At 51.0% G+C, this 25083-nt stretch overlaps 1 protein-coding gene across 6 annotated transcripts; it reads right to left on the bottom strand.

Annotated features, from left to right (window-relative positions):
* Positions 1 to 1626: 1626 nt before the first annotated feature.
* On the bottom strand, positions 1627 to 24477 carry LOC138822683 (tubulin monoglycylase TTLL3-like). Of its 6 annotated transcripts, none has more exons than XM_070015502.1 (16): positions 24385 to 24477; positions 22555 to 22643; positions 20688 to 20856; positions 20476 to 20573; positions 18432 to 18560; positions 16350 to 16464; positions 15568 to 15666; positions 14030 to 14228; positions 11641 to 11789; positions 10045 to 10288; positions 7340 to 7775; positions 3756 to 3928; positions 3071 to 3204; positions 2673 to 2899; positions 2399 to 2507; positions 1627 to 2213 (listed from the first exon to the last, which is right to left on the bottom strand). In XM_070015502.1, exons 1-16 carry the CDS (start codon positions 24467 to 24469, stop codon positions 2014 to 2016), a joined length of 2655 nt encoding a protein of 884 aa, XP_069871603.1. In that variant the 5' UTR covers positions 24470 to 24477; the 3' UTR covers positions 1627 to 2013. The 6 variants fall into 6 exon arrangements, with proteins under 6 accessions (XP_069871603.1, XP_069871604.1, XP_069871600.1 ...); XM_070015503.1 differs by lacking the exon at positions 24385 to 24477 and adding an exon at positions 23426 to 23442; XM_070015499.1 differs by lacking the exon at positions 24385 to 24477 and adding an exon at positions 22786 to 23163.
* Between the last annotated feature and the right edge of the window lie 606 nt (positions 24478 to 25083).

Raw genomic sequence — 25083 nt, 5'->3', positions numbered from 1 at the left:
CCAGTTTTTTCTGCTTATGTGGTGCTGAGGAATCGAACCCAGGGCCTCAGGCATGTGAGGCGAGTGCTCTACCCCTGAGCCACTGTCCCAGCCCTCCCAGAGATTCTTATCTCCAATTAACCTCCAGAAAACTGGAAGTGGGGTTGTTGCTCAAGTGGTAGAGTGCTCACCTTGAGCTGAAGAGTTGAGTGACAGTGCCCAAGTCCCACCACCAACAAAAAAAAACAACAGTTTTCACATTTGGGAGGCCTGAAGTCCAAAACCAAGGTGACAGTAGGGTCCCCTAGGAGGGCTCCGGGTTCTCTGTGCAGCTGTCCATTGGCTGCTGGGGATGGAATGCAGGCCTTCCTGCATGCCAAGTGGTTCACCATGGAGCCACTCTTCCAGTCCCTCTGCCTTGACAATGTCTCATCCTAAGGGGCTGAGCCACTAAGTTGAAGCCTCAACACTAGCACAAAGAAAAGAATCACTTTGACCTTTGTGCTGTTTTTCCCCATCATGTTACCCTCCTTTAAAAAATGTTATATAGGGCTGGGAAGGTGGCTCAGTGGTAGAGCGCTTGCCTTGCATGCATAAGGCCCTGGGTTTGATTCCTTAGCACCACATAAGTAGAAAAAGCCGGAAGTGGCGCTGTGGCTCAAATGGTAGAGCGCTAGCCTTGAGCTGAAGAGCTGAGGGACAGCACCCAGGCCCAGAGTTCAGGCCCCATGACTGACAAAAAAAAATAAATGTGATATAATTTACATTTTACACATACATTATATATATATATATATATATATATATATATATATATATATATATATATATATATATATATATATATATATATGAGACCTTGCTCTATAGCTTATATTGCCAAACCGAGGAAGTTGCCTCAGCCTCCCAAGCCCTGGGATAACAAGAGCGTGCTGTGGGACTGGGACTGTGGCTCAGTGGTAGAGTCCTTACCTAGCATGCATGAAGCCCTGGGTTCCATTCCTCAGTACCACATACACAGAAAAAGCAGGAAATGGCACTGTGGCTCAAATGGTAGAGTGCTAGCCTTGAGCAAAAAAAAAAAAAAATCAGAATGCACCACCACACCTGGCTGTGCTGCTGTTTTTAAAAGACAAGACTCCCTGGGAAGGGTGCGGAAGTGCAAAGTCCCACTCCTGTGGAGGATGAGAAGCCCAAGTCGAGGCTAGGGGCATGGCTCAAGTGACCAGGCCTGCTGAGCAAGAGTGAGGCCTGAGTTCAAACCACAGAACCACCAAAAAGGAAGTCAAAAGTGACGGTACAGACCTTACTGAAACCAACTGGAGGGCTGGCAGTATCCCATCATCTTCAGCACTGCACAGTAAATCACTGGATGGATTTGTCTGCTTAGCCTCCCCTCAGAATTTAGCCGCTTCATTAACTTCTCTGTCCAGTAGTCCAGTATTGGAAGAGACTGCATCTTCAGCCTTCCTTCATGTAGGTCCCCGGCCGCATCAGACTCACTTTAAATAAATGTGTATGCTTTCTATACAGTTAATCTCTACTCATTTGATTCCCAGCCCTCCAAGGTCTGGATCTCCTCTCATCTTCAGTGACTAACACTGGTGTCACTAGACTTAAGACCCACACAGATAATCCAGAACCGTCTCATTTTGAGATGTCAATTTAATAACACCTGCACAACATCTTCCATGTAAAGACATCCTTCACAGGTTGCAGGTCGTTTTTAGAGGAGCACCATCCCACACACCACACGAGGGAAGGTCAGACTTCTCAGGGCCGTGGCTCATTGGCGATTCTACTCTTAGGTGGCTTTTGATCCCTTCTGGAAGAAGGGCCCGGCCTGTCCTCTCTGGAGAAGGGCTGGGCTTTGGACACTGACATCTCTTTCCCCTTTCTGTGTCATTCCTGTGTCCACCAGGTGTCACCCTGCCAGCCCTGCCCGGCGCGGGGCTGGGGATCCTGGTGTACGGCGGCTGTGACCGCATGTGCCTTGCCTTCCGCTTGCTGCCCCAAGATTTTGGGCAACCCACGTCACCTTTTCCAGACTTGCATTCCCCATCTATATAGTGAAGGTCCTCCCCTCCCCCTGTCCCCCGGTGTCCTGTCCAGGAAGCCGTGTCTGCCTGTGGGTAGCGGCTTTGTGCCTTGCTGCATGGGAGAGTCCTCTGCCCCTTGGAGTGGAGGGGCCTCCCCGGCTCGCTCTTCATCCTCCACCAGCAGTGGAGCCAAGCCTGGAATACATTATTCACTGCTTTTTATTTGGGGCTAGACCCAGGACAGGGGCAGGGGGGTTCGGAACAGGAGTTTCTCAGGCTACGAAATGCAAAAGCAAGGGGTGCAAATACAGGGAGGCTCAGCCTCTCCATGGGGTATGCCTCAGCCTTGGAGCTGTCGCAGAGTCTGGCCTTGAACTTGCCTTTGGACTTGACCTTCCTGTGGTTGCTAGGAAGAAGTCCAACTTCAAAGGACAGAGGCCATGGGGCACTTCCGCAATGGGGGGCTTGAAGGCGCTGAGGACCACCAGCCTCGGTGTGAAAGAAGGAGGAGAGGGAGAGATGATCAGGAATCTGTCTTCAGAGGGGGCGTCTGGCAGAGTCCGTGGCTGCCTGGGGGAGGCCCCCCTGCTCTCTTGTCCCAGTGCTCAGCGCTACCCACCCCCTCCCTGGGGTGTGAGTCAGTTCAAGGCCCACCTTTCTTGGCTTCAGGATGCTGGGTGTCACCTTGAGGTCAGGGGCAGGTGGGAAGGACATCAGAACCTTGGCTGTGGGTAGAGTCATGAAGGCCTTGCCTGTAGTCGAAAGGACCTTAGAGCCCACCAGCTTGCTGTGCTGCAGCCTGAGGACCCGGCCCTGGGGTCGGAGCACACAGGGGGAAGGCAGCTGGGCCTTGGTGTGGAGGCTGGGGAGGTGGGAGGGGGCTGTGGGAGCAAAGGAATCTGTGAGGGCCTGGCGGAGGGCCAAAGGCTGACCAGCAGCCCCACAAGCAGAGGGTGAAGCAGAGGGTGGGGCAAGACAGAGCAGCGGGGGAGCCAGTGCGGCCTTCCAGCCTCCTCTGGAGGGAGGAACAGAGGGTTTGGAATCCAACAGACCTGGGTCTGCGTCTCTGGACGGTCCCTTCTGAGCTGTGCAACCTGGGACAACTTCCTCACACTTCCCGCTATCTTGGCTGGAAAATGGGGACAAAAGCAGCCTCCTTACTGGGCGGTGGTGAGGGCTACCGGAGCTGCGGAGTGCAGTTAGGGGCTGTAGGGGTCATGTCCTCCAGAGACCGCTGTCCAGGGAGGCAGAGGCAGAGCGGGGCGGCAGCAAAGGTCTGGACTCCACCCCGGGGCTGGACCCTGCCATCCTGCAGAACAACTGCCAGCAGTCCCTCTGCCTGGGGGACAGCTTTGGAGGGGACAAAATGCATTTGGCAATAAACCTAAAAGTACTTTGTGAGCAATGGCTTTTACTTGCTACGGGGGGGTCTTTCGCAGGAGGGCAAATCGGGTTGTGGGAGGGTATCTGAGGGGAATGATCTAACCCAGGGGCTGCGTTTGTTCAGATGCTCAGCGGGTGGGCTTGCCTGTGCCCGCTGGCAAGGGTTACGGGTGAAATCGTGCCCTGCCCTGGTGCCGGGAGGGTTTCCGCTTGCGGAGGCCAGGGCAGACCCGGACTGTGGCACTTTTTGCCTTGCCTTTCTTCCCCTTTCCAGGGACTGAAGTGGTAGCAGTGGAACTTGGCTTCTCAATGTGCCCCAGGCTCCTGGCCCCAGCAATTTTCCTAGAAGCTGACCTGTGGGTAAGGGTCCCTGAATCCTTGCCTTCCCCAAGGCTTTGCTGGGTCAGCAGATGAGGGAGTGCCGGCCGGGTCCCCGACCGCCGATGATACATCGCTAACGGCTTCTTGATGGTGGAGCCCTCCACCACTAACTGGATGCCCACATACTGGGGCACCTCCACGGCAGGCTGCAGGGAAGAGACAAGGCCCACTCAGACAGTGCCCATCCACCCTGGCTCTGGCAGGGCTCGGCACGGGTGGATGAGTCAGTTCCCAGTGAAGAGGATGTTACCTTGCTATTGGATGCGACAGGCCAAAGAGCCATTTCTAGGCTGAGGAAGGAAGCCCGCCTTCATCCTCTAAGGAAACTACTAGAGTCTCACAGGGCGTAGGGATTGATGGCCCAGAGGAGCAGGGAACAAGCACCACGCCATCATCTCCTTGGGTGCAAGGCAGCTCAATGAAAGAATGACTGCCTAGACTAGGTCAGGCCCTGGGCTGAACTCCCCATACCTCAAAAACAAGGCAGCAAGCCAACTGGGCTGGGAAGTGCCTTCTGGCAGAGTGCTAGCCTAGCACGCATGGAGCCCTGGCTTCCATTCCACAGCACCGTATACACAGAAAAAAAGCCGGAAGTGGCTCTGTGACTCAAGTGATAGAGTGCTAGCCTTGAGCAAAAGAAGCTCAGGGACAGCGCCCAGGCCCTGAGTTCAAACCCCAGGACTGGCAAAAGAAAGAAAAGACAAAGCCGGGCGCTGGTGGCTCATGCCTGTAGTCCTAGCCACTCAGGAAACTGAGATCTGAGGATCACAGTTCAAAGCCCAGGACCAGTACACACACACACACACACACACACACACACACACACACACACACACACACACACACACACACACACACACACACACACACACACACACACACACACACACACACACACACACACACACACACACACACACACGAGGGACAGGATGGAACCCAGAACCTTGTGCATTCTAGAAGGCACGCGCAATTCCGTACCTCCTACCCTAGCCCCAGTGCCTCCAGGTCCTTGTGCCACTCAGGACTCTGGCCACAAGGCCAGTCGATGTAGCGCTTTCACTTTGCACCTCTACAACGTGAACCAAAAAAATGAACCCCTCTTTTTTTTTTTTTTTAACTTTTTGCCAGTTCTGGGTCTTTTTTTGTTTTTTGTTTTTTGGTCCAATCGTGGGGCCTGAACTCTGCGCCTGGGCGCTGTCCCTCAGCTCTTCAGCTCAAGGCTAGCGCTCTACCACTTGAGCCACAGCGCCACTTCTGGCTTTTTTCTTTTTGCTTATGTGGTGCTGAGGAATCGAACCCAGGGCCTCATGCATGCAAGGCAAGTGCTCTACCACTGAGCCACCTTCCCAGCCCTTAGTTCTGGGTCTTGAACTCAGGGCCTGGGCACTGTTCCTGAGTTTCTTTTTGCTCAAAGCTAGCACTTGGGCTGGGATGGTGGCTCAGTGGTAGAGTGCTTGCCTCACATGCATGAGGTCCTGGGTTTGATTCCTCAGCACCACACAAACAGAAAAAGCTGCAAGGGGTGCTGTGGCTCAAGTGGTAGAGCACTAGCCTTGAGCTGAAGAGCAGAGGGACAGCGCCCAGGCCCAGAGTTCAGGCCCCATGACCGGACCCCAAAAAACAAAACAAACAACAACAAAAAAACCACCTCTGAGGTGTTTTTGCCAAAAGAGTGCTTAACCTGAACCTCATCAAGCTGGTTGACCTAACTTCTATTTTACAGGGCATTCAGATAGCAGAAAAGCAAGTTAAATAACACCACAGGAAACAATCAGATAAATCCAAAATGTGGGGCAGTTCTACAAAGCACAGTAGGTTCCTTCAAAAGATCAGAATGGGGAGAAAGCAATGGGGCTGTCCTAGATGAAGAGACCAGAGACAAAACCACCAATGAAGGTGTGGCGCTTCATTACACATTGGCCTAAACACCCCCAAACCAATCGCTAATGAAAGACATCTGGGAATATGAGGGAACAAAACACTTTCTCGGGGGTGGGGGGGGGGACTGGTGCTGAGGGGCTTGAACTCAGGGCCTGGGTGCTATCTCTGAACTTTTTTCCTCAAGGGTAGCGCTCTTTCACTTTGAACCATAACTTCACTTCTGGCTTTCAGATAGTTCATTGGAGAATAGAGTCTCACTGACTTTGCTGCCTAGGCTGGCTTTGAACCATGATTCAGCCTCCTGAGTAGCTAGGATTACATGTATGAGCCACCAGCATAGGCCAACACATTTTGTGAAATCAAAATGCTGACATACTCATTTAAGACACAATCAGGAATGATAAATGAGGCCATTTAATTTATACCATTAGCATCTTCCCTCCCTGAATCCAAACCATGGCAGATCAGAATCTTAATCAGAAGATAATTAAATTGCCACAAAAAATTACTTCCCAGAGCTCAGAAAACCCTTAAAATCAAGTTTCTAATTTTTTTTTTTTTTTGGGTCCGGTCATGGAGCCTGAACTCTGGGCCTGGGCACTGTCCCTCAGCTCTTCAGCTCAAGGCTAGCACTCTACCACTTGAGCCACAGCGCCACTCCCGTCTTTTTTCTTTTTGCTTATGTGGTGCTGAGGAATCGAACCCAGGGCCTCATGCATGCAAGGCAAGCGCTCTACCACTGAGCCACCTTCCCAGCCCCTCTAATTTTTTTTTTTTTGAGTGCTGATCCTCAGGCTTGAACTCCGGGTCTGAGCTCTTGTGCTTAAGGCAAGTGCTCTACCACTTGAGCTACAGTACTCCATTTCCAACTTGTTTTTTTGTAGTTAATTAGAGTTAAGAGTCTCATGGGCTGGCTTCAAATAACAGCCTCTAGTGTAGCGAAGATTACAGATGTGAGCCACCAGCATCCAGGCTTCAAGTCTCTGATTTTTAAAACTCTGACTCTATGCTATATTAGCAGACTCAAATCCCTTTATAGAACAAATACTACCATTGCTACTGTTACTACTACTACTACTACTGCTCCTCCTCCTCCTACTGTCCCTCCCTCCTCCTCCTCCTACTGCTACCACTACTGCTAGCAATTGCAGCCACTACTTGGTAGTGTCTGGTATTTCTCCAGACCATCCTAACCACCTGATTAATGACAATAGCTAAAACTTGTGCCACTTTCTCTGTGCGCTAAAGTCTTCACTTAGATCAACTCTAAGAACTAAGAACTAAGGTGTTAACTCTTGCTTTAAAGAACAGGCCTGATCAGGGGATATGGCAAGACTAAGTTTTGAACTGAGTCTGATGACCAAGCCCTGTGCTTTTTTTGGGGGTGGGGTGGGGGAGGGGGGTTTGAGTCCAGTCATGGGGCCTGAACTCTGGGCCTGGGCGCTGTCCCTCAGCTCTTCAGCTCAAGACTAGCACTCTATCACTTGAGCCACAGTGCCACTTTGGGCTTTTTTTGTTCTGCTTATGTGGTGCTGAGGAATCGAACCCAGGGCCTCAAGCATGCAAGGCAAGCACTCTACCACTGAGCCACCTTCCCAGCCCGCCCTATGCTTTCTTATGGGGCTCCCCACAATGGACCTCCGGGCTCCTACTTGGGGGGCCCACCACCTTACCTGCTTATAGATGAGCTCAAATGCGCCTGTGTCACAGTTGCGGTCCAGCCGCCGGTCGATGACCACGCGCAGAGTGTCAGCTTGCACACCAGCACAGAGTCGGGCAGTGATGGCTGTGGAAGGTGCCATGGTGGGGCTAGCGTTGATCTCGATCAGCCAGGGCTGGAAATCCTCACCGAACACAAAGTCTGCCCCGTAGAGCTCGAAGCTCGCCTTCCGGCATTGCACTGTGTCCTGAGAGGTCTGAAGTGCATGGATCACAGCAGCCTTCATTCCAGGTACAATGATGTTAGACCAGGCTTTGGGGGCTCCCACCTCCTGTAGGTGGTCCTGAAACCTCTGGCTGGACCACATGTTGTCGGCAGGCAGCATCGGATGCCGATGGCATGAGGTCTCCAGGTGTTTCTGGATGGAGTTGTTACACAAATGCACAGAGCTAGGGTAGAGGAGAAAGCCAAGGCTCAGGTCTGGTGTCTTGCACCCACGCTGGGCCTACCTGGTTCACACAACTGAGATGAGGCCCCTGGGAAGAGGCCTGCATTCCACACTTTTCTTTTTTTTTTTTTGGCTGGTCATGGGGCCTGAACTCTGGGCCTGGGCGCTGTCCCTCAGCTCTTCAGCTCAAGGCTAACGCTCTACCTCTTGAGCCACAGTGCCACTTCCAGCTTTTTCTGCTTATGTGGTGCTGAGGAATTGAACCCAGGGCCTCATGCATACAAGGTAAGCACTCTACCAATGAGCCACCTTCCCAGCCCCAGTCCCACACTTTTCAAGAGCCAGAGTCAGTCATATCTCAGGACCACCTTGGGGCCTAGTCCAGCGAGCCTTCCCCTCCTTAGAAGGTGAGGTGAGCAAGATGCCTGTTCCAGTCCCACCCCTATTCGTGACAAGCTGGAAATTCTTCGGCAAGTCTTTTAACATGCATGCCCTTGACATCTGCAAACTGAAGGCAGCAGCAGAACTTGCCTCACTGTTTATTGTTTTTGTTTCTTTTCCTGGCCTGGGGCTTGAACTCAAGGCCTGGGCACTGTCCCTGAGCTTCTTTTGCTTAAGGCTAGCATTCTACCACTCGAGCAACAGCGCCATTACCGGCTTTTTCTGATTATGTGGTACTGAGAAATTGAACCCAGGGCTTCATGCATGCTAGGCAAGCACTCGACCACTAAGCCACGTTCCCAGACCCTCACTGGGTTTTGTTTATTTTTGCCAGTCTTGGGGCTTGAACTCAGGGCGTGGGCACTGTGAGCTTTTTTTGTGTTTAAGGCTAGGACTCTACCACTTAGCCACTTAATTAACTGGAGATAAGAGACTCACAAACAAGCTGGGTGCCAGTAATGCTTGTAATCCTAACTACTCAGGCAGTTGAGATCTTAGGATTGTGGTGTGAAGCCAATCCAGAGAGGAAAGTCTGTGAGACTCTTATCTCCAATTAGCTACCAGAAAAACTAAAAGTGGAGCTGTGGCTCAAGTGGTAGAGCGCTTGCCTTGAGTGAAAGAACTCAGGGATAGCACCTAGTCCCTAAGTTTAAGACCCACAACAAACCAAAAAGAAAAAAAAATGTCTCATAGCCTTTCCTGCCTGGGCTGGCTTTGAACCACAATCCTCTAATGGCAACCTTCTGAGGGGCTAGGACTATAGGCACAAGCAACCAGTGCCTGGTTTTCACTGGGTTATATGAAAAATGACTAAGGCATACTCAAATCACAATTATTGATAGCTACAGTGCTGAGTGTCATATGACAGCCTCCACTCTCCACCTGTGGACACTGACCTGAGCAGGTTTTCACCTCTCCCAAGGCGCACACACAGTCTGGAAGCTACAGACCCAGGGCTCAACAAGGAAAGCTTAGTCCCTGGAGTTAACCACAGATCTTGCCTTGCCTTTCTCTTCTTAAATTTCTCATGTGCTTTACTCAGCTCTCTATTGGTTCTCATAATGCAAATCACTTTTGTGTGTTTGTGTGTATGGTGTGTTTATCTGTTATGGGGCCTGAACTCGGGGCCTGGTAGCTGTCCCTTAGCTCTTCAGCTCAAGGCTAGTGCTCTACCATTTAAACTGCAGCACCACTTCTAGCCTTTTCTGCTTATGTGGTGCTGAGGAATCAAACCCAGGGCCTCATGCATGTGAGGCAAGCACTCTACCACTGAGCCACCTTCCCAGCCCCACAAATCATCATTTAACCTATTAGATTATTTGATGTGTTATGTTCTTTGCTTGTGTTTCCCCCTGCTTAGAATATGAGAGGTTTTTTCTGTTTGTTTGTGCCGGTCCTAGGGCTGGGACTCAGGCCGTGGGCTGTTCCTGAGCTTTTCTGCTCGAGGCTGGCACTCTCCCACTTGAGTCACAGATTCACTTCCAGTTTTTTGGTGGTTAATGGAGTCTCATGGACTTTTCTGCCTGGGATGGTTTCAAACTGTGATTCTTAGATCTCAGCCTCCTGAGTAGCTTGGGTTACAGGTGTGAGCCACCAATGCTTGGTAAATAAGCATTGGAGAAATGAGATCATGTTTTGGTCACCCCTAAATTCCAAGGGCCTGGAACAGCGGTCAGCCTGGGATACTCTTGATAAGCCACAGGACCAAGGATGGGTGGTGGATGGAGGCCTGCCTGCCTGCCTGCCTGCGAGTCTGTGTGTGCAACGCAGCTTGGCAGCAGTAATTTCCAGCCTATGGGACTGCCTCCCCTGCTGGCCCCGATGCTCACTTGTCCAGGTTCTTGAGGGAGAAGGGCTGTGTGGAGAAGCGGATGTAACTGTCGCGATAGAACCACACAGTCAGTGGGTTCCAGTCAGTGACCAGGAACCACTGTCGCAGGTCAAACTTGGTGCCAAAGATGAGCAGGGGCCGCTCGATGTACTTCTGTACCACCCACTTGCCATCCTTTATCATCAGGGAGTTGCTGTCCACCAGCTTCAGGATCTCCTCCAGGTGGTCCATGCACACAATGCCTGCAGGACACAGAAGGCAGAAGCCAGGTCAGGCGGGGCTGGGAGAAGGGCCGGGGACCATGGCTGCCCATCAGCTCTCACTCTCGTGGAACTGAAAGGGCTCACTCATAACCACAACCCTCTTCCCCTTGCTAAGGACTTACATTTTTTCTACAACCCTCTTCCCCTTGCTAAGGACTTACATTTTTTCTAAGTAAATATTTTTGTTTGATTGAGAAGAAGTTTATGGACAAAATGTTACATAGAACAAGGGACTGGAGGTATGACTCAGTGGAAAGAGCACCTGCCAAACAAGTGCCACAAGTTCAAAACCTCAGTACACAGACAGAAAGAAAGAAAGACAGAAAGGCAGACAGAAAGGCAGACAGAAAGAAAGACAGAAAGATGGGGCTGGGAAGGTGGCTCAGTGGTAGAGTGCTTGCCTTGCATGCATGAAGCCCTGGGTTCGATTCCTCAGCACCACATAAGCAAAAAGAAAAAAGCCAGAAGTGGCGCTGTGGCTCAAGTGGTAGAGCGCTAGCCTTGAGCTGAAGAGCTGAGGGATAGTGCTCAGGCCCAGAGTTCAGGCCCCACGACCGGACCCAAAAAAAAAAAAGAAGAAAGAAAGACAGAAAGAAAGACAGACAGAAAGACAGAAAGACAGAAAGAAATAAAAAGAAAGAAAGAAAGAAAAAAGAAAGAAAGAAGGAAAGAGAGAGAGAGGGAGGGAGGGAGGGAGGAAAGAAAGGAAGGAAAGAAGGAAAGGAAAGGAAGGAAAGAAAGAAAGAAGGAAAGGAAGGAAGGAAGGAAGGAAGGAAAGAAAGAAAGGAAGGAAGGAAGCAAGGAAAGAAGGAAGGGAAGGAAGGAAGAAAGGGAGGAAGGGAGGAAGGGAGGGAAAGAAGGAAAGAAAGAAAGAGGAAGAGGTGCTGTGGCTCAAGTGGTAGAGTGCTTGAAGAGCTGAGGGACAGCTCCCAGGCCTAGAGTTCAAGTCTCACAACTAGTAAAAAAAAAAAGGGGGGGGGTTAGGAAAGTGGCTCAGTGATTGAGCTTGCCCTGCATGCATAAAGTGCATAAAGCCCTAGGTTCAATTCCTTAGTACCATATAAGCAGAAAAAGCCAGAAGTGGCAGTGTGGCTCAAGTGGTAGAGCACTAGCCTTGAGCTGAAGAGCTAAGGGACAGTGCCCAGGCCCAGAGTCCAAGCCCCACGACTGACAAAAAAAAAAAAAAAAAAGGAAAGAAAGAAAAAAAAGAAAAAGAAAGAAAGAAAAAAGAAAGAATGCGTACCCAGCATGGTAGCACCATGGACCTTTCTGCACTCTAGTGGGGGTGAACGTCATGGGTGCTGGTGTGGGAAGCAGGGGCCGAGTCCTACCTCGTCCACGGGACTTGGCTCCTGGCTTCACAATCCAGATGTTGCGGTCCCCCTCCATGTCGATCTGGGGTACCAGAGCCTTTAGCTGCTGTAGGACCTCCTCACAGCGCTGGACCTGAGTGTCCAGGTGTTTGAGTTGTGCCCCCTGGCTGGGAGGAGATGGTGATTTAGACAGAAGAGCCTGGGCGCAGGTGGGAGGCGGGGACAAGGGGAGACGCAGGCTCCCCTGGTCAAGGTCCAACCAGTGTTAATCATACCTTCCCCTCAAGACCCATTCCTGTTCCACCTTATACCACCCCACACCACCTCATTTGTCCAGACTATGGGAGTGAGGAAGGTTGGGAAAATTCCTTTTACTTCATATACACTCCCCATACCTCCAATCTTCTACCTTCTTCTGCCTTTGGCGGGATGCCTGTAGCTCACGCCTGTAATCCTAGATATTCAGAAGCTAAGATCTGAGGACCATGGCCAAGTCCATGAGATTCTTATCTCCAATTAACCACCAAAAAGCCAGAAATGAAGCTGTGGCTCAAGTGGTAGAGTGCCAGTCTTGAGAGAAAAAGCTATGGGACAGGGCCCAAGGCCCTGAATTCAAGTCCTAGTACCATCACAAAACAGAACAATAACAAAGACTCTGACTTTGGCACAAGCCTGCAGTTCCTAGGGGACATCACTCTGCCAGGAGCTATGCCAAGGGTTTTCTGCTTAGTATCACAAATCCTCCCAACAGCTCTACTGGGGAAGCATGTGCATTCGGAAACTGAATGTGAAGAGTTAAGTGACTGACTGAGGTGGGAGCCAAATGTACTACTGCTTCTCCTACAGGGACCTCTGGGGGCTCCCCCTTCCTTCCTTCCTATTCTGGACTTAACTGGTTGACTGGTGGGTCTCCTCTGAGTCTAATTCGAGCACATGCGGGCCCGCCCTCTTCTGGCTTTCTCTTCCCATCTCTCAGCCTCAGCATATACCTACTGGGTCTCTGCCTGTTCCCCGCTCTCAGCGCTCTGCTATGGGTACTGGGCGTTGCACTGAGGGCCCCCAGGCTAGTACATGCACGGAGCCGCACCCCACCCCCAGGGAAGGTTTCTGTAGTTGCAGATCTGTGTATACTTGCTGTGCTCCCACAGTTGGCTAACTGAATAAATGAGTGGCTAGGCGTGTACTCCAGCAGCCATCTGCCTCAGCAACTGCTATCTAGACAGGGGTTCAGGGACAAAGGGGGACCCTGTTCACTACAGGATGGAAAATGTCAACTAAACCGAGTCACAACCACAGAGGGGTCAAACACTGCTGAATAGCTGGGAAAGCTCCATCTCCGTCATGTTTCAACCTCTCCAGTTTCTCTACCATGGAACCCCCCGACCTCCTCGCTTTTTATGAGAGGGAACCCCAGGATCAGGGATAGCCAGATGGAGGGGGCTCAGCAGGGCCTCCTGGAAATACCCACACATGCACACTAAACAAGCCTCCCCATGATTCATGGCACTGAGTATCTGCTCAGCTCACCTGATGGGCTCAGAGAGTGTTATGTGGGGTGCTGTAAGAGACAGGAATAGTCGAAAAAATGGTGTGGTATTTTATACTTAGGAAAAAAGTTTTTGTGGAAAATGAACCTTTATGAAGACCTGGTTGACTAAGCATAGGCTTGTTTTTAAAAAGTAGAAGCTGGGCACTGGTGGCTCATGCCTGTAAGTCTAGTTACTCCAGAGACTGAGATCTAAGGATTATAGTTCAAAGTCAGCACAGGCAGGAAAGTCCATGAGACATCTCCAATAACTACTCAAAAAGTCAAAGTAGAGCTGTGGCTCAAGTGGTAGCGTTCTAACCTCGAGCAAATAAGCTCAGGGACAGTACTCAGGCCTTACATTCACACCTTAGGACCAGCACCAAAAAAAAAAAAAAAAAGTGTAGAGAAACACAGTAGTAGTCAGTGAATTGCTAACTGCTGGTATTGAGCCATCCAACACTGTGTGTGTCTTATGATGAAACATTTCATAGGTCTCTTCTGGTAGATTCTCTCAGCCTTCTAGAAGTTGCCTTCATAAAAAAGACTCATTAGCTGGGTACCAGTGGCTCATAGCTATCATCAACTACTCAGGAGGCTAAGATCTAAGAATCATGGGTCAAAACCAGCCTAGAAAGAAAAATACAGGAGACTCTTATCTTCCATGAGCTACAGAAAATAGCCAGAAGTGGAGCTGTGGCTCAAGAAGTAGGATGCCAGCCTTGAGTGAAAAAGCTAAGAGACATTGCCCAGGCCCTGATTTCAAGCCCCAGGACTGCCAGAAAAAAAAATTTTTTTAAAGAGAAGAAATGAGGTGTGTGCTAGCTTGAGAGGCCACACTTGGTCCTCTTCCCACAGCTACTGCCCGGCTCCGGTACTCACTGGACTATTTGGTAATAGCGATGGAGGAAGATAGACCAGCCCTCAGGGCTGAGACAGAGTGGAGCCTCCAGTTCCTTGTCAATGTCCTTGTGTGCCAGGATGCTAAGATGTTCCTCACATGCACACAGAGCTTCATCCACAAACTCGGAGGTCACTGGTAGCACCGGCTTTTTTTCCGATTTCTTAGGCTCCTTGTCTCCTGCAGAGATAGGGAGGGAGGGCCTCTCATTATTCCACACTGAGGCCAGGACGGTGACCTGAGCCACTCACCTGAGGCCTGCAACCCTAGAACGGCACCCTTGGCCCTCACTGGAGGCTCCACCCAAAGTCCCCAAGGTATCTTTGGCCCACAGGCCCAGCAGGCCCGTGGCTCCCAGCCCAGGACTGCTCACATGTCTGAGGTCCTGAGGTCCTAAAATGCACCTGTAACCATGGCCTCGGTGAGCCTGGACAGACATGAAACCAAATCTGACATGGCTTCTAACATCCCAGCATACACCAGAAATCCAGACCCATCCAGAACCCTGACGAGATACTGATAATCCTTAAGCCACACAGCATTAACCTACATTTGTGCTGCTAGATCAGAGGCCCAGCAGACACCTCAGAGCAGACACCGAGCCCTCAAGGACTAGTGTCCATCGACGGCCTGACATTCTCCAGTGTCTGCAGTAGTCCCAAACTTTATACAAGCAAGGCCCTAAAATCCCCTACCTCCCCACACACCAGAACGGCCATCTGAGAAGCCTAAATGCAGAGCCTGCAAATTGCAGGGCTCCTGAGCCTGGCACACAACAGTCTTCCTTGAAACCAACACCCTTAGGCCAGGAGACGGAAGCAGGCAGAAACAGAGACAGTCTGCCTGAGGATTTTCCTCCTTCCCCCAGAGCTGCCCCTTCCTTCTCAGAACTCTGGTTGAAGAACTCTTAGGTTACAACTCTTACAGTTGCTTAGGAGCTAAGTCCAGAGAGAGAAAGGGCAAGTCCCCACCATTCCCCATGTTCCTTGTGCTCAGGTGGAAGGGGTCCCCAGGACACCTGAAAGCTGTCAGCTTTCACTCCTCACAGACCACAGAGATGAGCCTTGTCTGCCCTAGGGTCCAGGCCAGGCCTAGGGTACGACTCATTCACATGCCAGGCCCCACCAGGGCTGAGGCACTAAGAAATGGATGGGAAGACAGGTGTGCCAGTGGCTGGGACAGAATGGATGTGTGGTCTGGGGGACCAACAGGTGGAAGTCAGGACAGAAACATAGGTAGATGGACAGATGTATCTGTGGAAGGACAAGTAGGGTGGTAGGAATGAACAGACTGAAAAAAGTGAATATGGAGGTAATTGTGGATGGAAGAAAGGACAGATGGATGGACAGATGGACTGTTGAGTAAGTAGGTGAATGAGCAGATGATTCAACAGATGGGACAGGTTGATGGAAAAGGGTACTGACTGGTCATGTAGATGTGGATTGTCCACAGGTGTGGAGAACAGTGGGGTGGATGATGGGAGCATACAGGTGGGGAGTAGAGGGACCACAGCACTCACCTGGGGCCTTTGCCTCCTCTTCCTGGCCAGAGTATGAGTTCCATTCAGACTTCACCACCAGCTTGAGAACGTTGCGGGCAGCTGTCAGCCAAAAGTCCTCTGCTCCCGAAGCAGGGGATATCCTGCTCAGCCCCTAGGCTAGAGGCCTGTCCTGGTTCTGGAACCTGATCATGACTTGCCCCACTTTGGATCTGGGACCTGACTCTACCCTGACTCTAGAACCCGGCTTCAGTCTCACTGTAGAGTCAGACCCACCATGTGGCCGGATGTGACACATGGTCTGTCTGTCTTCAGAATCTGGCCTGGACCCATTTTCTCATTTCTTCTCATCCTCATCCACTTTTGAACCTTAGTCTAGGAACCAGATCTTGGCCCCAAACCTATTCAGACTTGGAATATAATTTTAAACCTAGTATCCGATCTGGATTCCACTTCTGACGTGAGTTTAGAGCACATTCTGAAGTTAAAGCTTACTCTACTTTGGGAACCCATAGCCTGCAGCCTTTCCTAGGACCCCAGCCAGCCAATGGGACTTACCCATGGCCTGGGACTTATTCTGGATTCCACACTGACTGAACCTCAGACTTTTAGAGCCTGCTCTACAATATATACTAAACTTCCTAATCTTTACTGGAGGTCAATCAAGGAGGCTCATTGAGGGAGGCCAGGGCTGGGGAAAGGAAGGAAATCTGCAGGGAAGCTGAAGGCGTGGGGGGAGGCCTTAGCTTTAGCCCCAGTCCTTCCATGTGAGAGGTCCTGGCCTGGGGTTAGGGTGTCCTTACCTATGAAGGCTTTTTTCTCATCTTCAGCCCCCAAGCGGTAGCAGCGTGGGAAGAAGGAGTCAGCATCAGCCTCATCAAACCACAGCAAATTCCGAAGGTTGAGACACAAGCCGACCTATGGAGTTAGCTGCTAAGAGGGCTGGGAGGGGTAGGCCCAGAAAACTCAAAGGAAATCTCCCACACAGAGCACAAGTCCAGAAGTCAGCAAGGCCCTGATTGGCTGTGTCCCCCATCTGTCCCCATGCTTGTCCGGGCACCTCTCTACAGAGAATGGTCCTTATTTCAGTACCTAGTCTTTCATATCTGTAAAGATCTGCTTCCTTGGTTGGGGCTGTGGCATACTAGCAGAGTGCTTGCCTAGCATGCATGAAGCCCTGGGTTCAATTCCTTAGTATCACAAAGAAAAATCCAGAAGTGGTGCTGTGGCTCAAGTGGTAGAGTGCTGGTCTTGAGCAAAAGAAGCTCAGGGAGGGCTGGGAAGGTGGCTCAGTGGTAGAGTGCTTGCCTTGCAAGCATGAGGCCCTGGGTTCTATTCCTCAGCACCACATAAACAGAAAAAGCCGGAAGTGGCACTGTGGCTCAAGTGGTAGAGCGCTAGTCTTGAGCTGAAGAGCTGAGGGACAGCGCCCAGACCCAGAGTTCAGGCCCCATGACTGGCAAAAAAATAAAAAAAATTAAAAAAAATTAAAAAAAGAAGCTCAGGGATAGTGCCTAGGCCCAGAGTTCAAGTCCCAGGACTGGCAAAAAAAAAAAATGACCTGCTTCCTCCAGGAAGCCCTCCATGCCCACACCAGTAATATAATGACAGGCTCAATTATGCAGCCCTGCCACAACTTTAGAAGAGAGTCCTTCAAAGATGAGGAAAATGAAGCGCAGAAAGGAGACACCATTTGCTAAGAAATACAGATAAAGTGTGGGGCACCAGCAGCTCACGTCTATAATACTAGCTATTTAGGAGGCTGAGATCTGAGGATCACAGTTAAAAGCCAGCTCAGAAAGACAAATCTGAGACAGATATCTCCAATATCACCAAAAAGCCAGAAAGGGACCTGTGGTAGGATGCCAGTCTTGAGCAGAAAAAGCTAAGGGAAAACATACAGGCTCTAAGTTCAAGTCCCAGTAATGGTAGTAAAAGAAATGTACTCATTACCTGACTCATATAACTGTAACCTCTCTGTACATCACCTTTAGAATAAAATTTAAGTAATAAAAAAAGTAAGTCAGAATGAAGCTGTGGACACGCATGGCAGGCCAGGACAACTTGGGTGCAGGGCTTGACACCACCCAGATCACGTTGAATTTCATGTGTAACTTTTAAAATTTAACCTCAAAAATGAATTTTTAAGTTCTTAGTTCTTTAATGTAGTTAACTTCTACGTTAAATACATTACATTTAATTTTTAAATTCTTTTGGAGACTGGTTCTCACTACATAGCCCAAGCTATCTTTGAACTCCCAAACTTCCTACTTCAGCCTCCTGAATGCTAGGAGTATGCCATTATACCCGATTTGAAACTTCTGGGAGTCAGCTAGCTCTGCTCTGCCCAGGAGATAAGCAAGTGAGTTGAACCCATTCTCTATCTCCTCGCTCACAGTCATTTGATGTGGGTTTCTTTGTTCTCTTTCCTTCCTTCCTTCTTTCTCTTTCTTCCTTCCTTCCTTTCCTTCCTTCTTTGTCCTTTCTTCTTTCTGTCTTTTTTTCCTTCCTTCCTTCCTCCCTTCCTTCCTTCCTTGCTTTCTTTCTTTCTCTTTCTTTCTTTCATCTACACATACTAGATAGATATTGTCTGAGTCTGAGTCTCACTGAATCCTATACCTCCTGTTCTCCTAGGAACTCTCTTACTGGAAGGAGAGCAAGGAGCGGGGCTGCCAGCCCAAGGGCTGTGTGTGTGTGTGTGTGTGTGTGTGTGTGTGTGTGTGTGTGTGTGTGTGTGTGTGTGTGTGTGTGTGTGTGTGTGTGTGTGTGTGTGTGTGTGTGTGTGTGTGTGTGTGTGTGTGTGTGTGTGTGTGTGTGTGTGTGTGTGTGTGTGTGTGTGTGTGTGTGTGTGTGTGTGTGTGTGTGTCCACTCCCTGGGGACTCACCTTTGTGGTAAAGGAGCCAGCCCGGGCATAGTGATTGATCATCTGATCCTTGGAGAGGAAGCGACAGTCCAACACGTCCCGCCTCGTGGTCCAAATGAGGTAGGGGACTTGATTCCTAACCATGCGGGACTGGTGAGGAGAGAGGATAAAGTCAGGGAGGGCAGTGTGGGCGGTGTCTCTTCACCCTGCTGGGCAGGAAGGAGACGCTTCCAAGGGCTTCTCTAGCCACACACCATCTTTGCACAGAGGAAGAAAGGCTGTGTCTTCCCCGAGCACAGCTGGGTGAGCAGAGCGCAGGCCAGCCTTCAGCCTTGAGCAGACACTGAGATGCACAAAAGAAGAACACAGCTTCGCACCTTGCTTTGGCCATGGCCATTATGACCTGCCTGGTCCAAGCTGAGGGCATTGCACGTGGCACAGAGGCTCTTGTGACCCCTGTCTCTCCATCCTAGTTAACACCACTAGCACCAGGATTTGGGACCTGTTCTATATATTTTTTTGCTGTTATTGGTCATGGGGCTTGAACTACGGGCCTGGGCGCTGTCCCTGAGTGAGTGCTGATCAAGGCTAGCACTCTGCCATTTTCTGAGCCACAGTGTCAGTTCGGGTTTCTGGTGGTTAATTGGAATGAGTCTCAGAGACTTTCCTGCCTGGGCTGGCTTTGAACCATGATCCACAGAGTCTCTGCTTCCTGAGACTCTAGGATGACAGGAGTAGCCATGGTGCCCAGCTTTACATCTCTTTTTTTTTTCCTTGTCAATCGTGGGGCTTGAACTCTGGGCCTGGGCGCTGTCCCTGAGCTCTTCAGCTCAAGGCGAGCGCTCTACCACTTGAGCCATGGTTCCACTTCCAGTTTTCTGGTGGTTAACTGGAGATAAGAGTCACATGGAGGGCTGGGAAGGTGGCTCAGTGGAAGAGCGCTTGCCTTGCATGCCTGAGGCCCTGGGTTCGATTCCTCAGCACCACATAAGCTAAAAGAAAAAAGCTGGAAGTGGCGCTGTGGCTCAAGTGGTAGAGTGCTAGCCTTGAGCTGAAGAGCTGAGGGACAGCGCCCAGGCCCAGAGTTCAGGCCCCATGACCGGACAAAAAAAAAAAAAAAAAGAGTCACATGGACTTTCCTGCCTGGGCTGGCTTTGAACTGTGATCCTCAGATCTCAGCTTCTAGAAGTAGGATTACAGGTGTGAGCTACCAGTGCCCGGCTTTTAATTATTTTAATTCTTTCTTTGCATACTGAGGATTGAAATCAGCTTACTAGACAAGCACTCTACCACCTGAGCCATGACTCCCAGAAGTTTCAAATCAGGTATAATGGCATACTCCTAGCACTCAGGAGGCTGAAGTAGGAAGTTTGGGAGTTCAAAGATAGCTTGGGCTACGTAGTGAGAACCAGTCTCCAAAAGAAATTAAAAATTAAATGTAATATATTTAACGTAGAAATTAACTACATTAAAGAACTAAGAATTTAAAAATTCATTTTTGAGGTTAAATTTTAAAAGTTACACATGAGGGGCTGGGAAGGTGGCTCAGTGGTAGAGCGCTTGCCTTGCATGCCTGAGGCCCTGGGTTCGATTCCTCAGCACCACATAAGCAAAAAGAAAAAAAAGCTGGAAGTGGCACTGTGGCTCAAGTGGTAGAGCACTAGCCTTGAGCTGAAGAGTTGAGGGACAGCGCCCAGGCCCAGAGTTCAGGCCCCACGACTGGACCCCCCAAAAAAATAAAATAAAAATAAAAGTTACACATGAAATTCAACCTGATCTGGGTGGTGCCAAGCTCTGCACCCAAGTTGTGCTGGCCTGCCATGCGTGTCCACAGCTTCACACTGAAGCTTAAGCCTTCTCCAGGAAAAGAAAGAAGAAGGAAGGGAACCACCACCATACATATAAAAGGGGCCAGTCTTGTGTCACTGCGGCCTTATGATGTTTATGCAGACAGGGAAACAGACCTCGAGGACACGAGGCTGCCCAGCCGGACATGAGTGCTCTCGCTCTGAGTAGACCGCCTCCCGTGATCCCCCCGGCCTCAGCTGACACCCAGGGCCCTCACCATCAAAGCGTGTGTCTCATCTACGTCATTAAATTCCAGAAAACCATCCAAGTTGAACAGGTCTGAAGACTGCAGCTCCTCACTCTCTTCTTCTTCTTCTGTGGATGCAGAGACCAGAGTGGATGAGAGTCCAACCCCACTCGCCTACAGGGCCACAACCCTGAAAAGGACTTAGGAAGGGGCAGCTTCCAGTCAGGAAGGGACCTGCTCACCATCCTCTGTGGTATCACTGTCACCCATGGTTGAGCTATCCAGATCCTTCTGGGGTAGATGCAGTGCAGTGGCAGTGTGGTGGACCATCTTCTTTTCCACCCAGCCCCGCTGACGCAAGAGACACCGGATCACTGGGTAGCGGCCTTGGATCATGAATATCTTCTTCTGCTGTAAAACAAGAGATGGAGACATGTTCAGTTAGCACTGTCTAAATGCCAATCACAAGGCAGGCTGGTGAAGCAGGCAGTACAGGCAGAAGGAATTATCATGTGCAAAGGTCCAGAGGTTGGATGGAGATCAGGAGGAGAAAGGTGGCCAGACTGAGCAGAATGGGGACAATGCGCTTATGCAGGGTACTGCAGTCCTGACACTTGGACTTGGGTTTTATGTAAGGAGTTGCACAAAGCAGCAAAGCCTAGGGGAGGCAATCAACAGTTGGAGGATTGTAAGTCTAGCTTGCTGCTAAATAGAGAATAGGCAGTAGGGAACAAGTGGTGGCAGAACACTTGAACGCTATTGTGAGACCAGAAACCAATGGCTCACAGCTGTAACCCTAGCTTCTCAGAAGGCCGTGATCTGAGGATCACAGTTCAAAGCCAACCTGGGTAGGAAAGTCTTTTGAGACTCATCTCCAATTAACACCAAAAAGCCAGAGTGGAGCCCTTTTTTTTTTTTTTCTGTCCTGAGACGAACTCTGGGCTTGGGCGCTATCCCTTAGCTCTTCAGCTCAAGGCGAGCACTCTACTGCTTGAGCCACAGTACCACTTCCAGTTTTCTAGTGGTTTATTGGAGATAAAAGCATGGACTTTTCTGGCCAGGCTGGCTTTGAACCGTGATCCTCAGATCTCAGCCTCTTGAGTAGCTAGGATTACAGGCGTGAGCCACTGGTGCCCAGCTTAGAGCACCAGCTTTGAGTGAAAAGGCTCAGTGCCAGTGCCCAGACCCTGAGTTTTAAGGCCAAGCGCTGGCACACACACACTGGCACGCACACACACACACACACACACACACACACACACACACACACACACACACAGAAAGCTGTTGTGGTTTGCACAGGAAAACCATCACAATAGCTAGAATGAAGGTGGTTACAACATGCTGGTGTACAGGGCGGAGATGGAGAGAAGGCACCAGGGTTAAGATTTGGTTTTGGAGACAGAGATGATGGTTTTACTGATGGGATTAGACAAGATTTCTGACTTGAGTACCAGAGGTAGGAAGGCAAATTAGAGTATGGTTTCAGCGGCACGAGTGTGAAGAGCAGGCTGTCGCATTGTGGAAGTGGGTGCGCTGACCCAGGGGCAGCACACTGACTGGACTCAGAAGCCCACAAGAGAGAGGGGGGGCTCTGGACCACCAATATTCCAAGAACCTTCAGAGGCAGCTGAAAAACAGCCCAGTTGGGGAGGGAGGAGGAAAGCCAGGAGGAAGCCAGTGTGTGGCAGTGCAGAATGACACGAGGCACCCAAACAAGCAAAGGGTCGCTGGACATGTTGAAGCCACCCATCTCTGTTTCCCAAGGGAATGGGACAGCAAGGTAGGGACCCAAAGCAGAGGAAGAGTCAAAGTGGGGAGGTGCTTGAGAAGGGTATGGGGTGCAGAGGTTTTGTGGTTTAAGGATGTTGTAAGTCTGTGAAACAGCAACCAACACACACACATGCATACACATGTACACAAACTTGTATGCATACATACATGCATGCACACACACAGGTGCAGGGGGTTTGTGGTTTAAGGATGTTAGAAAATAAGTCTGTGAACTACAGGAACCAACACACACACATATGCATACACACGTACAACACTTGTGTACACACATACACGTGCATGCACGCACACACACACCCTGGGGCCCCCTCCGACCTTGACAGCCCTCTCCACGTGGATCTTGGCATTTCTGAGCCGGCCCATGTGGTGAGAAGCCTTCGAGAAGCCTTGCCAGAGAAAGGAACCTGCAAGGAGACGCGGGCACAGGAGCGGGAGGCTGGCGGCTCAGCCCGGGCGTCCGGGGCTCGGCGGCGGCACCCCGTGCCCCCCCCCCGCGCCCTGCCCCCCCCGCCCCTCCCCCGTCCCCCCCCCCCCCCGCGGCCTCACCGCCCGGCAGCGAGCGGAGATCATCCGGCTCCTGGATGTAGGGGGCCAAGGGCGGGGGCTCCCGGGCGCCCTGGGGCTGGGCGAGCATGTCGGGCAGGCAGCACACAGCGGCGGAGCTGCGGGCCAGCAACCCCTCGGGCTCGGCGGGGGCCGGGGCCGGGGCCGGCCATGGCAGCCTCTCGGGCGACGGGGACTCGGGGCCGGGCACCCAGGGCAACGGCGGCGGCGATGGCCAATCCCGCCCCGGGCCGCCCTCGGGGTCGTAGCAGGCGGGCGGGCTCCGCAGCCCGGACCCCAAATCCCCGGCGCTCAGCAGCAGCGTGGCGCCAGAGCCCCGCATGCGCCCCGCAGCCGGCCTCGCTCCGCCCGGCCTCCCACAGCGGCCTCCGCTCCCACAGCGCCCCCGCCCCGCCCTCTGTTTGCTGTCGCCTGGGAAACCACTCCCCCCACTGGAGGCTCTGGGGCCGCCAGGGCCCTGGGGTCGGGGCTTGAGGACGTCCAGCGGGCGGGACTCTGGGCCTCGCTTGACCTGCTGGGCACTCAGGGCACTAGTGTCAGCAGCTCCCGTGTGCAGGGCCCTGGGGCTTGGGTCACTGGGGGCCCCCCCGGCAAGGGCAGGGGCTGACCCGATGGGACTTACCAAATAAAAATAGCTAATAGTCTAAGGGCAGGAAAGCAAATGAGCCATCAGACAGCCTCTCGGCCTGTAATATTTAAGCAAAAGAGTCAGGAGCCACTGCAGGAGGACTGGCATTCTGGGGGGACTGGTGTGAGCTGTGGTCCACTCAGGAGACACGAAGCAGCTGATGTGGCGAAGCCTGACAAAGCATCAGGTGGGGACCCAGGTGCATGGGGATAGGATCGTTCAGGCCACGCACTTAGACCTCCCTCTCCCCAAACCTGGAAAAATAAATCAAGCCAACTGCAGAAGAAATGTAATATATCGGAATGATTCTCTCTGGCCCCTAGGCCAAGACCATGCACTAACCTTAAAAGTCAGAGAAGCCAGGCCCTGGTGGCTCCTCAGGCACAAGGCTGAGATCTGAGGATCTCTGTCTAAAGCCAGCCCGGGCAGCAAAGTCCATGACTCATGTCCAATCAAGTATAAAAAAAAAAAAAAAAGCCACAAGTGGAGCTATGGCTCAAATGGTAGTGTTAGGACAGGCTCTGAGTTCAATATCCAGGACCAGTACACTCAAAAAAAAAAAAAAAATCTAAGGCAGTTAAATACTTAGCCTTAAATCTCAGAACAGCCTGCTCCAAATGCCAGGGCTCCACAAACACTATTCCATCACTTGGAGGTCTGCCTGTGTCACCCAAAAACCTAACACCAGCAGTCTGAGAGGCAAACTCTAGCAGTGCCTATTCAAGTCCCAGGACAGGGACATAAACACAGAAAAGGTGAATGATATGTCCAGCTGATCTGAGATTACCTTTCCTACCCAGCACACGGTGGGAACTGGGCTTCCCAAGAGAATGTCCCAGGAGAGTACTGAGACTGGCGAGCACCCAATCTGTAGTCAGCCTGCAACTCTGGTTTTAGGGATTTAGGATGCTGGACGCTAAATCTGGGATAAGCTAGGGTTTGAAGTTGCTCACCCAAACGATGCTGTCCTGAGAAAGCTGAGTGACTAGATGTCATTTTCTTTGGGTCCCCCAGCTTTGCCAAGAGCACCTTCAACATTCCTTGCAAAGCTATAATAGCCACTTGCACCAGAGGGCGCAACTAGTTCAGCCCAGCAGGAGGTCACAGAGGTAGTGTCACAAAGGGGTCAATAGCTGTTCAAGCCACCCCACCCAGGTCTTCCTCACTTCAACATTTCCTTGTTCTCTTCACAAGATCCAGCTGGCTGAGAGAAATGCTAGAAAACTCAGCTCACAAGCCAGCCATTCCAGAAACCCCTTCTGCTCCTGGCCTGCGAACTTCTGACAGCAAATACAAAACTCTTCAATGTACCTATTTACTTAACCTCACTTCACTTTTACTGGTGTCTATCACCACTAACACATCACATTGGGAAGTTGAACAGCATACATACAGGGATAAGGACTGTCATAGTTCACATTAATTTCAAGTTTATAGATTAAGAAACTATGGCAGGGGCTGGGAATGTGGCTTAGTGGTAGAGTGCTTGCCTAGCATACATGAAGCCCCAGGTTTGATTCCTCAGTACCACATACACAGAAAAAGCCGGAAGTGGCACTTGGCTTGTGGTAGAGTGCTAGCCTTGAGCAAAAGAAGCTCACAGCCAGGTACTGATGGCTCCTGTCTGTCCTAGATACTTAGGAGGCTGAGAT

Source organism: Dipodomys merriami, unplaced genomic scaffold, assembly GCF_024711535.1.
Source record: "Dipodomys merriami isolate MVZ:Mamm:240054 unplaced genomic scaffold, mDipMer1.0.p SCAF_114, whole genome shotgun sequence".
NCBI classification, from domain to species: Eukaryota; Metazoa; Chordata; class Mammalia; order Rodentia; family Heteromyidae; genus Dipodomys; species Dipodomys merriami.
This window is presented reverse-complemented; position numbering and strand designations above follow the sequence as displayed.

What these genes read in the sequence shown, in the direction of transcription:
- LOC138822683 (XM_070015499.1), bottom strand. Translation starts at nt 23,125, where the DNA reads ATGCGGGGCTCTGGCGCCACGCTGCTGCTGAGCGCCGGGGATTTGGGG. An exon ending in TCTCCGCTCGCTGCCGGGCG is followed by an intron (nt 22,644 to 22,785) that starts GTGAGGCCGCGG and finishes GTCTCCTTGCAG; the next exon opens with GTTCCTTTCTCTGGCAAGGC. An exon ending in CGCTATTACCAAATAGTCCA is followed by an intron (nt 11,790 to 14,029) that starts GTGAGTACCGGA and finishes ATCTCCTCCCAG; the next exon opens with CCAGGGGGCACAACTCAAAC.